A 17,523-nucleotide genomic window follows, 5' to 3' on the forward strand; every position below is an offset into this window, starting at 1 on the left:
GGGACACTAACACTTCCTTCTCTCGTGGGAAGACACAAGAGAAGACTCAAGCCCTGCTACACAGTTGAGTAGGATGGCTAAAACATGCTAAAGGAAGGCAACCATCAGTGCCAAATCTTACTTTGCTCTCTCAGAAGTCAAGCGTTCATCAGGGAATGTGGAGTGGGGAGGGAGAAGCAAGTTCTCCTCCCCTTGCTTTTCTACCAGCATTTTCTAGGCTGGAAGGAAGATCTGCTTCTAAAGCACAGGCTGCAATTGAAAAAGTTTGCCAGGACAGACCTAATGAGGACACAACTAGAACTAAACATGTCACGCCTGAGGTGCCTTAGTTCAGTCCCCTGGGCAACACAGCCACAGTAACAAGAGGACTTTTCATAAGAAAAGGAGCACCACTCAAAAATACTATTTCATTTCAGAAGCCTATTGCACCTCATCAGTGCAAATGGAGACACAGTCACAGCAATCACAGTCCTGTTCTCACACCTTTCCACGCTTTTCTGGACCTCCATGCCAATGGAGCAGCTGTGCTACTCACCTGCTGCCATACATGCACCAGCGCTTATGTTCCCATTTGCAAAAGTAGTAACCGAGGCAGCACTGGTGCTAGACCAGAAAGAGTTAATAGGGTTACCAAGGGTTTTGCTGGCCTATTTTCCAGGCAGGCACCCTTTAATCTCCTTTGGAAACACCTTCACACAAAGGCTGGTACAGTAGCTCAGCTGGAGCCAGGATTTAACATGGAAGAACTTGCCCCAAAGAGATTAAAAGCAGCAGTTGGGCGCTGACCTTCCTGTCAAACAGGCAGGAATTTCTCACCAGGGATGGGAAGGAGAGAAAGGCAGCCAGGTCCCAGGGACTGCTGCTGCAGCATGCCATGGCTCCCACCATCCATGCAGCTGGCATGCTTCCCAAGGAAGATGGAGCCAATGTGCCAGGAGCAGGGCTCATCCCCACAAGCTGCCAGCACAGTGCAAAGTGGCACCCCATGAACCATCTGGCTGCACAGCCGAGGAGACTCCCCAGAAAACAGGAGGGATAGCTTGCACCACTCATGAGAAAGGATTAAATCCCACTGCCCATACCCCTGAGCAATTCAGACTCAACTCAGACAGGAAAATATGGGAACAGCACTGGAACACAAGAGAGCAGAGACTATCAGAAAATACACCAATATCACAGCTCTGCCTTACAGCCACAGAGGGGCAACAGAGGGGTCAGAAAGTAGAAACTGGAAGAAAGAGAGTAGGAAAACAAAAAGGAGAGAGTGTGGGCTGCCAGAGGAATCCATGCAAGCACAGCTTAGCCATTTATTTCCTCCCCCCACCCCACCTTACCTGAGGGTCTCCAAGGCGACTGATGTCTGGATAAAGGTAAAAGAGGATTCCCTGGGATGCTCCAGGTAAGGAGACTCCCCTGATCAGCAGCACAATCAGCATGACATATGGGAATGTGGCAGTGAAATATACCACCTGGGAAGAGCAGGAAGGAACAAATGTGAGAGAGAAGCATGGGCCAGAGCACACTGTGCCAGCAAGTATCACAGCACTGACCCTAGGCTGGTGGGGTCAGACTGCTTTGCTGAGCACATTGCTGTCTCCTGTAGTAGAAAGAAACATGTTTTAAAATGCACTCAGGAAACTTATGAAATACCATTGCACATCTAGAGCCAGAGAAAATCTTTCTAGTCCTAGAGCAATCCAGATCCTGAGCCAGGCTGTCAAACAGGTTGGAGTCAGAGTGGGTCTTCTGAAGCCCATGGTTTAATAGCTACATGCATCAGGGAAGGAGCTGCCCCCAGTATCCATCTTCACATCACTACTCCAAATAGAGTCTGAGTGACACACAGTTTCTTCTCCATAGCGTCTAGTGGTGAAGGTAAAGGGGTGTGCAGGCAGCACCTTGAAACGTGATTGCCACTGAAGGACCACCAGGGACAATGCTGGGGGTCCCCAATTCCAAGCTGGAACTGGCAAAGGGGTTGTGCCCAGCCCTTCCCACTGCAGTCACTCGCAGCCACTGCCTCTGAGTGACCTCATCATGGGCATTTCAGGCAGAGCAGGGCTGCAAGTCTCAGAATTGCCACTAAGGATGCAGACCCAAACAGGACCTGGAACACGTGCCCTCTTGCTTTTTTGTGTCACTAGCCCCATGAGCATTGCAGACATCCTCAGTGGGGTTAAAAACACTTTCCTCTAGCAAAGGAACTACATCCCTTGGGGGAATGCTGGAAACCAGTATCAGATAATCCTTTCAGGGATTCACCTCTGGTAAATGCGACACTCAGTTCGGGCACTACCAGTGTATTTTCAGGACTGTTCAGGCTAACTGCTGTAGCATGCCACAATGACACCACATTGCAGTCTGTTTCCCACACAAACTGATATTGAGAGCTCATGCAACCTCCTCAACAATTCAAGTAATGTGATTCATCCTTTTGCATTGCTTCCACACCTTAAAGAATTATTGGCCACCTTGAGAAGAGGTTGCTCATTATCAGGCTAGGCTAAAAAAAAAATGTTGCTTCTTCAGGCTTTTTCCTGTGTGGACATGCTGAGCAAGGACTTGCATCAGCATGCTTCACCTGAATGCTACCCACAGCTCTTTTCTCTGCACTGGCAGTTGTGGACTGGAGAGCTCATCTCTGGAGAAAGTGCAGAATGTAATGATGTGAAGTAATCCGTTTCTCACACCTGCCCATCCATCCAGAATTAGTTGCTTTAAAATCTGAAATCCCACCATCTCTTAGTGGGAGTCACAGGCTGTGATTCATCTTTGGTAATTTCTCTGCTAGGGGACATCCTACCTAGAACAGGCATATGATTTCCTTGGACAGTATGGCCACTTCTGCTCTGCCCCTGAGTAATATATATGATCTGAGCAGTGATTCAAAATGAGATTTTGTTTTCTGGATCCACTCTGAAAGACTCCATCTGAATAAAGCAATGTCCTAAGCACCTGGTTCTGTGAGTCCTCCCTTAAGTCAGGACACACACCCTCCAGTCATTCAGTTTTGTATTGTAGGACAGGATTTGAAAGGTATCCCATCCTTGAAAAACCCAATACTAGACTATCATCTCTGTCTATGCATTTCATGTGCCCTGCTCTATGTATCTCAGCAGTCTTGGATAACACTGACAGAGAGATCAGTGAAAAATACCTCCTTGCTGAGGCTCTGGATTACCTGAGATACCTGGAGCAGGTTCATCCCTGTCCCTCTGAATCTGCATCCTGAACACTGTAGAAACCAAGGACAGGATCCTTCAGCAAGTAAACTCCCCATAATCTCAAATGTTCAAGGAGTCTCTGATTTAGAGCTGTACAGTGGCAGTAAATCAAATCTGCAGGTCCTGAAAGTTTAACCGTCATCACTGTATTAACCACACAACCAATGTCTTCCTTCAGGAAATAATGGGATGCAAGTCTAAGCTTTCTCAGCCCATGAAAGCAAGATTAAAAACAGAAACCATAAAAACATCTCATTGTCTTTGAACCTTAGTGCATGTTCTTCCAGGATGACAGGTTGCACGTTGGCTTAATCTCTAAATAATACCAGTTTTAGGAGCTCAGGGTACAAACTGGTAGTTGACTGGCATATGATTTAGATTCATGTTTTGGTAACATCCTATGTGTCTTACAGCCTGTGTGAATTAGTGTGTTAAGCTTCTCACTCCACAGTCACTCACACCTCCACCAAGACCCGAGTCCTGAATTTGGAGAATGCTTTGCTGGATTAATATTGCCAAACTTCTAACAATAGGAACATCTGGATCCAATGAGATATTACTTTGGCTCAGACCCAACATTTTTTATTTTTTGGGCATTGTTAGCACTTACATCACTAGGAACCTTGCCGGGATCAGTGTGATCATTCTGTCACATGCTGGTCAACAACATCCAGGGTTTAATTTGAATCTGATCCACATGCCTCAGCAAAGTGGTTCCATCTGTGACAACCTCCTGCCTGTGGGAGTGCTCCTCGGGTCAGGCAGTCCCTGTGCTGGAGGATGAGAACCACTGCTGATCTGAGTAGGGTGATTTCAGCTCAAGGTGTTGACCCTTCACAGGCAAATCCTCAGAATTAAGGAATATTTCTTTCCCAGTGTGGTTATATTCCTACAGCCATTATTTTATTCAGATTATGAAATATGTGGACAGTTGATAAACCTATGGACACTGTTGCTTCACTGAAAGATGGTTTCTGTTTTCAAGATCTCACCAACACTAGTAGTTTTTGCTAAAAATCACTTGCATTTGACCGAGAAATTGTATCTAAAATAGATGGAATTTGTTCTCAGGACTTCCCACACTACATTTGCTGTATCTTTGCATTATATTTGCTGTTACTAGACTGCCTCTGTTTTTCTTTTACCAGGCCACCACAGCAAGCAGTTGCCCTTTTCTTCTCATTTTACTCCATGGAAACCAGAAAATATCATCCCTGCAAGCTGTTTGATTTCCCTGCCTTGTTTCACAATCCCAGACCATTCTGGAAGCAAGAGAAACTGCTAACATCCATGCCATCAACTTGATAGAAATGGGTGCAGCTAAAGTTTACACCCCATCATACATGATGACTTGTTCAAGGCATGCAGAGAAGACACCATTTAGGAAATAACTAAACCTTTTCATTTCCATCTGTTCTTGCTGGCTCCAGACAAAGCTAGCTGGGAATGGGGTGAGTAGGTAGTAGCAGAAACTAAGTAATGGGGTCAGTGCAAATGAGAGTGGCACACTCTGTAACAGACAGCATGGAATGGAGCTGTACAGCAACACCAGTTTTTTCCTAAGAACATTAACAGAAATAGCTCTGTTGTGACTGGTGTGGGGATAGAAAAAGAGACCTTTACTGCTGGAGAACATGAGCAACTGTAGAAAGAGTTGGGAGAAACAAAAAGCATAAAAAAACAACTCCTATGGTGCTGAGGCAGAGAGGGGTTTGAGGCCATCACAGTTACCTTTTTTTATATTTAATAATTTTGAAGATTTTCCAGCTGCACTTGCCAGCAGAGGCAGAAACATGCTGTTTGCTCATGCTGTGGTAGGAAGGAAGGGGACATGCAACCACCCCAGACAGAGGAAGACTGTAGGGTCTCCTCAGCCTGTGAATGGAGAGGGACTGGATGGGGATATACATCTTGGAAGTTAATGCTCTGAGATGTGTCAGTGCTCCCATCCTTTCCTACCCAAAACCATAGAGCCTCGTTCACATCGAACCCTACAGGCTCCCACCAGCTTATGCAGACAGTGGTTTCCAGGGGACCTCAAGGACCTCTCAGAACCTGTAAAAGGTGAGTAGAACCAGTGCTGTGACCAAGGGAAGAGGCTTGACCTCAACCAAGGACTCACCTTGCCCGTGGACTTGACCCCTTTCCAAATGCAGAAGTAACAGATGATCCAAGCCAGCAAGAGACACAGAGCCAGCTCCCAGCGGAGACCACCCAGGTGCTGGATGCCATCAGAAATCTTTAGCACTCGCCTCCTGCATTGGGGGGAAGCAAAGAAACATTCAAGGGTCACTGATGCTGGCCACTAATATTCCCAACACCATGCTGGTTCTCACCTCCTTGGTGCCAGATGGTTTTAGGGAGAAAAACTGTCTTACTAACAAGGTTCAGGTCTGAGTTGAAAGCCTCAGAGAAATTAAGCACTGCTCTTCTCTGAAAAACATTGCCAGCCTAGCAGGTCACACATGGACACACAAAGTTCACCTATTTTTCTGACATGCTGCAATACTCAAAGTCAGAGGTACACTGCACTTACGATGCAGAATCCATCAGGACCATCCAAGAAGCAATGCTGTCCAACCCCTTCTCCATAGCACACTTCTCTCTTTTGAGGCAGCCACATAATTGACCTCAGGACACAGAGCAGCACAGCATCCCATTCTGTGACTAAGACCCAACCATGACCACCATAATCCCCACTGCACAGTCAGAAGAGGCCACCTAGAACATCCTCTTGCAGCCAGTGTGGGGATAAAATCCTGGGCTTTTTGGACCTTGGTACAGATGAGGTCAGATAGTAACAACCTTTCCATGTCACGTGTATGTCAAGTCTTCCTCATCACTTACAAAAGTAAGGACTCATCCTCCTCTCTCCTATATCACACAGTTGCACCTGAGTGAAATCCCAGGGTGCAGTCCCAGAAACACCCAAGCCTGAGACAGGCAGTGAGGGACTTGCACGACAGTAGAGCCCAGCAACCAGCAGTGTCCATGCTGCTGCAAAAGACAGCAATTATCCCAAAATAAAGGTGCTGCTGGAGAACCCTTGTCTAAGGCACTGCTGCCCTCACTGCCCCACAGCCTTGCAGCAGATTGAGGGGGTGAGAGAAGGGTTGGAAAAATCACAGTGCTCTTCTCTCAGATACGCTTTGTCATGTTGCTCTTTGCCTGCTTCTAAGGATGTGGACTCTAACCAGTGCAAAGGGTGCCACTGGACTGGAACTAACTGAGTGCAATACTGCAGCCAGGAGAGACCTGTGGAGTGTGCAATCAACCCACTGGCAGGTCAGAGCACCTCAAAGAAATGCTGGCCTCCTACCTCCCTGCCCAGGGACAGCAGGAATGGATGCTGCAGACAGTGAAAACAGAAGGAACAAAAACAACAGACAGCAGAAATTTCCAATCCCATGCTGCTTATTCCCCAGTAACACAGGGATGGTCACAGCAGTGGTAGAAGCAACTTTTCCAGTGTTCATCCACAGAAAAAGCAGCCTAAGGCAGAGCACCTTCTAATCACCTGTGAGCAACAGGCAGAGGGAGAGCACAGGAGACAAAAAAAAAATGTAAAACTTTGGAGTTTAAAAGCAGTGTCCCTGTGCTGAGCTGAGGAAGCCCTGGGGGTGCTGTGTGTGGGCTCCATCCACCCCTGAGGGCAGGCAGGGACAGAGCCCTCCATCCATCCCAAGGCACAAGGGAAATGCAGCAGAGGGGTGACCTGCACAGTCATTCAGCCAGGGCTCCGTGCTTAACTGGGCCTGCTGAGCATCATCAGAGATCCCAAGCCAACAGATGCCTTTGTGACAGACATAAAGCTACTCTGTACTCCAGGGTAACTAACACAAGGGGAGTAAACAATGAACACGAGGAACCAAATTTCAGTGTGAAGTTATCTGACCCCCACATTTCGTTTCGATTTTGGTGAGTTTCTTTCCTCAGCATAACTTGCATATGAGTCGCCCTATATGGAAAACATCACTTCTTTTTCTATTTTTGAGATAAGACCAGTGCATATACAAAAGTCACTGCCCACCATGCCAGAGCCTCCTGGGAATACACTGGTATCACACAGCAGCATGAATTCAAAGGAAAGAGTCAGTGAGACAAAAAAGGCCAAAAGGCCCAGAGGGACCAGAACACAGAATCAGAGAAGGACAAAATCAGGTGGCTCTGAGGCATACCATCACAGCTCCAGAGAAACACCATGGGCACAGTGAAGTTAATCTTGACTGACAGGGCTGCCCCTGAGAGCCTTCACTCTGACCTACTCAGCTTTCCCCTTTGTGTCTTCTTCTGGCAAGGATGGGTTTATAGGATATTCTACTGCAGTTTGTCCCTTGCCCAGGGAAATTATATCTGAGAGGGAAGGGGTGTACAGGCCTATCCTTTACTTACTCCCAGAACTCGATGACTGGGGACGTGGCGTTTTCACTGGTCACGTTGAAGGTTGAGTTTGCCTTCTGAAGCTCCATGCAGTTCCCTGCAGGAAAGGTCCAGGGAAACAAGAACTGTAAGCAGCAGTGCCTGGAGTACCAGAGGATCTGAAAAATCCCTCCCTGTCCATCTACAGTGTTGAGACTCCCTGACATTCACTCTGGAACAAGTTATAATCTCAAGGATGCACAAAAAGAAATGCCTCCATGGAAAGGGTGGCAAGAAATCTAGGACACTTGAGATGATAGCATTTAATCTTTCCTTACAGCAGGTACAGCTCTGATCAGCACTAGGTCTGTGGCTAACACACAGAACAAGATGATTCAAAGATACCAGGTTGGAGGGCATCCATGTTTTCTGGAGCCCAGAGCAGGAGTCACCAGGGAGGTCACCACTGCACAGCACTGGTGCTTCTCTAGCAAAGACTGAGATCAACTAAGACTCTCCCACAAAAGTGCCAACAGCACTGCAGAGACCCAGTGCCCCAAACCTGCATCCCACCCACACAGGAACAAGACACTCCCCTGAGCCTTGGCCCTGGGCAGCAGCAGGTTTCCCTCAGCTGGGGTCTGCTGGAGATCAGGGAGACGGCTCCACACCCACCTGTGTTCCACTCGTGGTCACAGCTGCCCCAGGGGAGGTCAATGGTGAATGAACTGAAGAGATAAAACAAGGCCCAGGCCAGGACAATGATGTAGTAGAAGTTCAGCAGTATGACGATGACCTGTGAGGCGTAGCCAATTCCTGCAGAAAGCGAGCCCCAAAGGCAGGTGACCCACATGCCAGGGGACAGGAACAGGATTCCCCTTTGGGAGCTGCTCACCCCGTGTTTGCACCTGCTGCTCTGCGTTTTGAGTGCGCTGCTGGATCCATGTCAGTGGGGTAGCCCCCAGAGCCACCGGCCCCTCCCCAAATTCCACTGTGCCACATCAGTGGGCATCCATTCAGGGGCCCCCAGGCAAACCCCTTCCTGCTGCCCTGCCACTGCCTTCCCTGGTGAAAGGGTGGCGATGGGAGGGACGCTGGGCAGGGGGTGGGCAGGTTATGGTTGGAACACCACCCAAAGGGGCAGAAACAATGGTATGACACCTGCTGAGTTACATCTCTTCTAACAAAATTAATTTTTAAATAATTGTCACTTTCCCTTTTCATTTTTATTTGGGAAGCTCTTATTAACACTGCACACCTTCTCTGGGAGGCGTTGGAAGCATCTAAAGGTTTTGGCACATAAGGAGGAGGTAACAGTGACTTTCAGAGAAATCAAAGAAAGTGGCTTGAGGCTGGATAACTGTGATGAAACTGTGCTAGAAACAGAGGATCTGACTACTGACAATTCATTAAGAGAGCTGACACCTTCACCAGTAAGGTTTTATATGACCTGCAAACTCACAGAGATGACAGAGCATCAACTTAGGAAAAAAAGCAAAGCAGCAGCATGCTTTAGGTTCAGAAGCATTTTCCCCATTTACCTCTTAAGGGATAACCTTGATTGGGCACAAAGCTCCTTGCCAAAACTGTGGCCATGAAGAAGAAAACCAGGATGCAATGTAAAAGTGAGAACTGTTTGGTGAAGGTGATCCATTTTTCCAGCAGGATTTTGGAAAGGGGGCAGCCACTGGCCTTCTCAGGCAGGTGGGCAGGGGATGTATGGAGGTGCATAACAATCCAGGCTGTGGGGAGACACATCTCTGCTCATCCCCTCAGGGTCCCAGGGTCTCCCCATCTCACCATGCCCTCCCAGCTCCCTCCACTCACCTTCAAAGAGGGGGCAGATCCTGCGCCAGGCTGTCACCCCTCCCTGGCTCGTGTACTGCCCCAGCGCTGTCTCCAGGAAGAACACTGGGATCCCACAGGTGAAGAGGAAGATGAGGTAGGGGATGAAGAAAGCACCTGGCAGATTCAAGTGGCAGATAGAAAAATAAGCCCCATGAGGGGACTGAGGTCAGGCTGTCTCTAGCCAGTCACCAGGCAGGTTCCTCCTGAGTGGGACAGCCTTGGAGGGATGGCAGTTGTGGAGATTGGAAGATTACAGACAAGATGCAAGGGAAAAAAATATTTCCTCACATTTCATCTTCTGGACTGATATGATTATATGAACAATTCAAAAAATACAAAGAATGGAGAAGAAAGTTGTGAATAGCTGTATGGAAATACAGAATAACACTCTGCTGTGAAGACATTCCAAATTGAATCAGGTTTGTGGCTCCTTTCACATTGCATATTGTGACTGAATAAGCTGACAAACCCATGGATGCCAATACCAAGGCTCTGAGGAGCACACGAAGACTGACACTTGTGCCTAGTTTGTAGGGCTGCTCAATCATTTTCTTGGCAAAAAGCAGCAGACATGCAAAGGAAGAGCAAGTAATGCAGGAAAGTATGCACCTCACAGCAGCAGCCAGGGCTGCCCTCCTGTTCCAGCCCTGTCACAAAACAGGCAGGAAGAGATTAAATGTTTCAGGCTTTTGATTACCCCAGGCTAATGTTAATTGCAGTAATGGCCTTTACCCCACAGAGCATAGGAGACAGCCCCACAAGATGGTGCATGCACATCATGTGCCACTCACACATCATGTGCCACTGGAGCCGCTCAAGCTGTGCTGAAAGGCAGGGACACAGGTCAGGAAAGAGGTAGCCTCAAGCAGAGAGCAGCATCTTGGCTGTGGTGGGCTCAGAGGGCATGCAGAGTCAGAGGTGGCAACCCAGCCAGGCACTAATTGTGGTTTCCGTGCCTTTTCCCTGCCTGTGTGATGCTAACTGGCTTTGGGCTCAGCTTGGTGGGGGTATATGGGAAATAACAATCCTGGTGCACGAAAGAACTCAAAACCCAGGAGATTTCATTAAGAAGCTTAGCTAGCATGCAGGGACTGGGAAAGGGAAGGGGCACTTTGGGGGCTGGCTGGGATTCCCACCCTGTGCTCATCTCAGCTGGGTACAGAGCCACAGCACCTGCTTCTTGGGAAAAAAAAAAAAAAGCATAAACAAAATAGACGGGGAAAGCACCCTGGCAGCTCACTGTGGACAAAGAGGAGTTGAAAGGGGTGCTGGCTTAATGGTTTGACTCCATGATCTTAGAGGCCTTTTCTAATCTCAGTGATTCTGTGATACCTGGCAGCACTGCAGGAACAATGCACATCTGCCCATATACTGTAAACAAAAATTGGTGAAGGCAAACAGCAGGGGAAATGGTTGTCTTAACACCGTCCCTTCAACTCCCAACTTGTACAAAATCATATCATCATGAAAGTCAAGCCTGTTTCCAAGAAAGATGGTTTCATATAAAAGTCTGTATTTAACTAAACTCCAGGAGAGGTCTCTGAGGCAGCAAGACAAGCTTTTCAGCCCAGTTTTCCCTTATTTGCAGCCTGCACTCTGGCCTGTCCCCTAACCTGTGATTATTGCAAGTTTCAGGAGGTCCTGACATGTAGGCTGTAGAATAGCACAGAATTATGGTGGAGAGAAAAAAATTTGTAGAGACATGTCTCTGCAATCTGCCCTAATCCCCTCACATCCCAGGTGGGGAGATTGGTGTACTGAGATCTGAGCAACCGGCCTCAGCAAGAGCTGACTTAGAGGATGAATCCTGAGCACTTTGTCATTAATACCATCAGTATTATTTAGCTAAAAATATATGATAAAGACACTTATGCTAGCTCTGTATAAACTTGTGTAGTTATCTGCAAGAAACATATAATTTTAAGCAACTTTCCCAACTGTCATGAACAGAGGCTTGTTTGTAGGGTATTTTAGGGGAAAACTTTCCCAGCCAAGGCCTGAGCTCTGGCCAAACCCTTGCCCCTGCTGGTAAGGCCATGTGCCATCAGATCCAGGTGTTTCTGTGCTAAAAATATTGTCAAGTCACTTTGACTTACTGATTTGGGCCTATAAACGCTGAAACAACTTTCAGGATTAATTTGGAGACCTCAGCTACAGGTGGACACTCTGTGTAGGATTTTCCCAGTTGCTGGGAAGGGTTCCCCAGGTCCTCACTATGGGACAGGGCTCCCCAGTGACTGTGGACTCTGGATGATGGTACAAGTATTTAGGTAATTGCTGATGTATCTTTCCCAATCCCTATCCTTTAATTTAGTAATGATTAGGTGTGTTACCTTGCTTCCTTTTGCTTGTTGCTAAAGCCGAGTGTGTAGTTTTATTGAATGTATAATTTTACTTTTGTGTCACCTTTATATTCATAGTTGAATAAGGCTATTCTTTCTATAGGTGTCTGTGTTCTTTAAATTGCCCCCATCAATTGGCAGAGCAGGGGACACAGCCAGAAATTACTCTATAACCATCCCCAGTGCCCTCCCCATCTCATTTTCAGCAGTGAGGGGCCTTGGGACTGGCACGTGTGGGGAGCTGGGGAGGGGGTGCAGTGCTGGCAGCCACACCACCAGACAGGCTTCCCTGGTATTTCCCAATCAGTGGGGCCAGCCTGCCCAGGGAGGGCCTGGCCCTGCCACTGCAGGCAAAAGCAAGAGCAAACACGCACATAAAGAACACTTTTTTTACTCTTCTTTGTTGCTTTTCTCTACTATGTAGGGCTTTGGTTTCATATATTGAGCATTAAATATGTAAGGGACTACTCTTCCTTTGTTATGTGAAAATATCCCTAAAGAAAGGGAGAGTGACTGGCTCTTCAAATAACTCAGATTTTGCAGATACTGTTTCTTGAAGAGGCTCATATTTAGGCAAAGCAGGAGCTGTGAGCAGTTATCACCACTGTCTGCACACAGTTCAGAAGGGAAAGGGAATTATCCAGCAGGGCAGAACTACCTCAGATTGATGGGAGTGCTGTGATTGATCTGGGCCTGGAAATTAAATGAAGGCCCTGCACTTTATAGAAGAATGGGAGAAGCAAGTGCCTGGACCAGCATTTCTAAAGAAGTATAAGGCAAAACCTCTGAGAACTTTTAAAATTCAACTTGAGATGTTACAAGGGTTTTGATACAGTGCTGTCTGCAGTCAGCTGGGTTCCATGAGGCAGGAGGGAGCCTTGTGTCCTGCACTACCTCATCACACTGCTCTGCTCTAGGAGAAATCTTACAGAAACTGTTTCCTCACCATGCAAGAGTCTCATGCACCATCCTTGCTCTAACCTCATGGAAAGGGGGCCAGAAAGTCTTGCCTCTGCTGCTCACATGGGAGCTCCTCTCTCCCCAGAGCACACCCTGAGCTCTTCCCTGGCACCCAGGAGCAAGGGCTGCCTGGACAGGATTGCAGGTTCTGCTCCCATTGATGGAATAGTACCCAAGGAAATTTGCATCAGTGGGACCAGACACAGCTCAATAAGCAGCCAAGAAGCATTTCCCATAGAAAAAGAGCATGTGGGAAAAGTCTCCTTTTTAAACAGGGAAAGAGACTGCCGGATCACCTGGTAAAAAGAAATAAGCACCGAAGAAAGCACGGCGTGAAAGTAGTTAAACAGTGTTTAATCCTCTTTTATGCCACTGGGATGAAAGCAGTTTAGTGAGGCCCATGAGACCACTGCAAACTCAAGCCAGGGGATTTTAGCCCCGGGTCCTCAGTGCTCACTCCCTGCCAGCTCCCAGCCAAGCACCCACCGCTTCCCCTCTCCCCTGACCCTCTGGAGGGCCCAATTAGCAACTAATCACCAGACAGAGAGAGCAGCTCCCTCTCTACATGTCTGCAAGCCAAAGTTGAGAAAAACTTGGTGTTTTCATTTTTTAAAGTTTTGTCCTTTAAAGGGCAGTCACAAAGCGTGGAAGCCCGCAGCAACCCTCCACCTGCACAGCGAGCCCATGTCTGCTGCCAAGGCGCAGTACAGCCTGGCCGAGGGGTGGATGGCTGAGCACAGCCAGGGCAGCACTGGCGTGCTCTCACACCTCGGTGCCAGTAGCAACACCCTCCTTCCCTGTCTCTGCATCAGCCACATCCACCCACACTCCCACAGCCCTTCTGTGGGGATCAGAGGCAGGGGTTCCCTCTCCCACACCTTACAGCTCTGGTAGATGCCAAGGGAATACCATGTGGGGCGGGAGTGGTGTTGTACTTCTACCCCAAGGCAGGAGAAATCACTGCACTCTACCCTGTCCCTGCCACCTGCCTCCAGGACCCAGGGGCCAGCTCTCCACGGACACACACATGAGCAAGACTTGTGTTCAAGAACTCTTGGGAGTCCCCCGAGTTCCTGCTCACACAGCCTGCAAAGACACTGGGGCCCTGTGGCCTCTCACACCACTCCCTGCTCACCCAGCAGGACCCACCATCCAATTTGCACAGGATGCCTGGTGCTCCTCAAGGAAGCGATGCCTGAAGTAAGACACATGGCTCAGAAAGCCAAGTTCTGTCCTGGCTCTTCCAGCCTTCCCTCTGCATACAGCCACCCACTTCACCAGCAGGAGCAGGGGGAAATTCCATCCATCTCAGGGAAATGCAGCTACAGCTGTCAGAAACCCTGGGATATTGCCACTGTTATCCATGTCCCATTGGGTTCAAAACAAGCCCCTGGTCGGGGCCCAGACGACAGCACCATGTTGGCAAGTTGGCACCTCCTCTTCAGACTTATGGGCACAGCTGAGGAGCTGGGAGGGATGGTGGAGTGGTGCTGGTGACCAGGTGGCCCTGGCTGCACTTACCTCCACCGTTCTTGTAGCAGAGGTAGGGGAAGCGCCAGACATTTCCCAAGCCGATGATCTCCCCAGCCACGGACAAGACATACTCCAGCTTGTTGTTCCATTGACCACGCTCCAGTGTCTGGTCCTTCTCCTCTTCTTCTTCCTTCTCCTTTTCCATGCCAGGGTGTGTGGGCACCATTTCACCATTGCTGACAGCACCAGGGACTCTGTAATCCATCCCACCTTCAAAAAGAGTTTCCTTCATTACATTCAGCACAAGCCATGCAAAAATGCAGAAATTTGGACCATGGGAGGCAAGAGAGGGGCAAGGACATGCACACACACATCTCAAATTGTCCTTCCCTTTCTCCTCATACAGATTCCTGCTGGTGCTAAGAGTACACATGCATTTTCACTAATGAGTCCAAAACTAGTCCTCGTAAGCCACTAATAGTTTCATTATTTTAAATTGCCACATCTCAAAACAGTCCTGTCTGCAGCCCATCCTCTAAGCCCAGTGTAACAAAGAAGACCCAGCAGCTCAGGCTGGAGCTCCCACTGTGTGAGGTGTGGGAAACAGACTTAGGGCTGGAGTGGGATGACAGCAGGATCAAATACTTGACAAGATATTTTATAAGGGTTTCTCTTCTGTTGCCTTGACCTGGTTTTACAGACCATGTGATGGATACCATGAAGCACACAGAAGTCCTGGACACAGGAAGAAAACAAACTGAAATGATAGGAAAGCAAGTTTATCCTTTTGATGGCAGCAACTGTTGCTGGCAATCTTCAAGACTACATGAAAAGGTGATTTTCAGAATGGTGCTATCCTTCTAACAGTAGGATAAAGTGTGCAGAAGTCATTGGCATCTGGCATCTTGCCTTTCTCAAGGTCTGCCCTTCCAAACATCTGCCCGTTTCCCGCAAAGCTTCCCACAGTACTGCTCTCAAATCCTTTGGCACCATCTCTAAATACATCTGTGCTAAGAGAAACTCAGCAGAGAGCAGGTGGGCACCACTCCACTGTCCCACCTTCCCCCAGGTACCCCCAAGAGAACACCATTTAGAAGGATCATGGAGGGTTGAGCTTGTTCCTTCCAGGCAAGATATCCCGCTGGCTGCCAAGTTCTACAGCAAAAAGGGTGAGGACTGTTGTTCTCACCAATCCCCAGTGTCAAAGCTGGGATTGCTGAGGACCTCGTGCCAAGGAGGGCACCTTCTCCCCACAGTGCCAGCCTTCAAGCCTCCTCCATGCCCTGCCGAGCGTGCTCCCCCAGCCTCACGCTGACATTCATCCCTGCCCGCAACTCCCTCGCCAGGAGCTCAAGAAAAGGCACTGGCAGAAAATTACACTCTCCCCTCTCCGGGGAGAACTAAAAAAGGGCAAATCGGCGCTTTCAACCTCTCCCCTCCCCCTGGCTCAGTCCCTCTATAAAACACCTGGGGACATGAAGAGGGCTAAGAAATACGAGCAAGCGTTTGACAGCGGCCGAAAGAAAGGGCTGGGAGGACCCCGTCACACTAGAGAATTATTAAACAGGCAGAAAATGCTCCATGACCTCCCACCCTCGGCAGCCCCGGTAGGGTGAGGAACACAGGGGGAGCAGGGCAGAAGCGAACGGGGTTACCTTGCGGACGGCGCTGTCGGGGCGCGGGCGAAGGGAGAGGCGAAGGCAGGACCGAAAGGTGCTGGCTATTTAAAGTGTGGAAAGAAAAAATTCAGCGGTGGTGTAATCCTAGACTTCGCCCAACCCACATTCCTTCCCCCACCCCCCAGGGCTGGACAAAAACCTACACATGACTGATTTCATGGCCAGTGCAGAGGGGCTCGTTCCCCGCGCCGGTGAGAGGGGCTCCCGCCGGGCTCTGTCCCGGGCCGGCACCGCTTGGCTCCCACTCTCCGCCGCCTCTGCCCGGCTCTGTCCCTTCACAAAGGGGACACCACCGCTGCCAGGTGCCTCCGCAGCGCTGCCTGAGGGAGCCGAAGCCCCGAGACCTGCTGGGAAGAGGTAAGAGTCGAAACACGAATTCCCAGTGAATTCCCTCCCGCTGCTGCTTCTTAGCGGGGAGGTCATGGGCATAGGGCAAGGTCCTGCATCGCAGCCTGACCCAAAATTTCCAGGACTGTGCTGTGGCCAGGAGCAGTGGCAGGCAACAAAGCTGGAAATAAACTCAGCTAAGCGCTCTGCTGCCTCTTACTAAGGGCCCAAAACAGCCCCATTCAGAAATCTGGCAGGTTGCAAACACTCTTCCCTCACACACAGGGATCTTTGCCACTGGACTTTTCCAGAAGCAGCACTGCCCATCCCAGGACAGCACTCTGGAAGCTGCAATGGGAACAGACAATCAAGCAGTAGATTAATAATTTCATAGCAAGGAGACAACAAGCCCCAGTTATGCACACCCAGCACTGGTCTGTGAAATGAGCTGTTCTTGCTCCACAAGGAGGTCTTGGGATTACAGCAGGTAATGATGACATTAAGCTCCATGCTTAGAGGCCGTAAAAGACGCAAACAGAACAGTATATTATTCATGGTGGATATGTTACACCTGTGATGGTCCAAGGATGTATATGAGGCAAGGTTTTAAAATATTTTTATTACAGCTGTTGGTAAATATCTGAGGCAAGAGAGAACAGGGAAGAAAATAACGCTTTTGGGGTCAGTGTCCTTGTATGAGGTGTGTAGAGAGGCAGCACAATGTGTACGGGCAGTCTGAGAAGGCAGAAGGAGAACAACAAGAAAGAACCAGCAAGCACTGTGGTTTCACCACATGAATCTGTGGTAAATCCACACAGCACCAGACCTCCTGCAAGAGAAACAGAAATGGAAGAAATGGAAGAGGGGCGGGGAGAGGAAAGGAATTAATTCAACCAAGGAGTGATCAAATATGCAACAACTCCTCAGTTCAGGAACAGATGCCTTGATTGAAAATAGGGTGACGACAAGGTCCAGGAAAAAGGAAGACAGAAGATGAATATGTTATGCGCTACATCTCACAATGTAACAACTTCTGTCATTTGATGAAAAATTCGGATTTAAAATAAATTTAAGTACTTTTTCCTCCCATTGAGCATAATTAATTAAACATGGTACCTGTGGCCATTACCACAGAATATTGTTTGGAAAGGAAACAGGCAAATCCACACAGAGCTGCTCCTCTTCTGCAGCAATTAAACACAGTGGTCCAAATAAAACATCTCCATTCCTCATATCAGTGATTCTTGAAAACCAGGGAAGGTTTTCCCATAACTCCTCTTCCAGAAGAGAAATTATGCAATATAGTGAGAA

At 48.6% G+C, this 17,523-nt stretch overlaps 1 protein-coding gene and 1 long non-coding RNA gene across 4 annotated transcripts in view; one reads left to right on the top strand and one right to left on the bottom strand.

Moving 5' to 3' along the window:
• Nucleotides 1-16,150, bottom strand: part of LOC110472986 (sodium- and chloride-dependent GABA transporter 2) — a 31,376-nt gene extending 15,226 nt beyond the window's left edge. Inside the window, exons 1-9 of one of the 3 annotated variants that reach the window (XM_085568916.1) lie at nucleotides 16,029-16,150; nucleotides 15,862-15,926; nucleotides 14,255-14,476; nucleotides 9,411-9,545; nucleotides 9,125-9,325; nucleotides 8,259-8,399; nucleotides 7,617-7,701; nucleotides 5,347-5,479; nucleotides 1,335-1,469 (exon numbers count right to left, since the gene is read on the bottom strand). In XM_085568916.1, the coding sequence (XP_085425042.1) occupies nucleotides 1,335-1,469; nucleotides 5,347-5,479; nucleotides 7,617-7,701; nucleotides 8,259-8,399; nucleotides 9,125-9,325; nucleotides 9,411-9,545; nucleotides 14,255-14,471 (1,047 nt within the window). In that variant the 5' untranslated portion in view covers nucleotides 14,472-14,476; nucleotides 15,862-15,926; nucleotides 16,029-16,150. Of the gene's footprint in view, nucleotides 1-1,334; nucleotides 1,470-5,346; nucleotides 5,480-7,616; nucleotides 7,702-8,258; nucleotides 8,400-9,124; nucleotides 9,326-9,410; nucleotides 9,546-14,254; nucleotides 14,477-15,395; nucleotides 15,506-15,861; nucleotides 15,927-16,028 lie in introns of those variants that run through there. The other 2 variants (XM_077783284.2, XM_021535196.3) reach the window with 2 other exon arrangements.
• LOC146763391 (uncharacterized) lies at nucleotides 16,114-17,301 on the top strand. The gene is made up of 2 exons (XR_014951955.1): nucleotides 16,114-16,242; nucleotides 17,145-17,301. It is a non-coding gene; the product is annotated as an uncharacterized LOC146763391 (long non-coding RNA).
• The last annotated feature ends 222 nt before the right edge of the window (nucleotides 17,302-17,523 follow it).

This window comes from Lonchura striata, chromosome 1A (assembly GCF_050655825.1).
Source record: "Lonchura striata isolate lonStrDom1 chromosome 1A, ASM5065582v1, whole genome shotgun sequence".
NCBI classification, from domain to species: domain Eukaryota; kingdom Metazoa; phylum Chordata; class Aves; order Passeriformes; family Estrildidae; genus Lonchura; species Lonchura striata.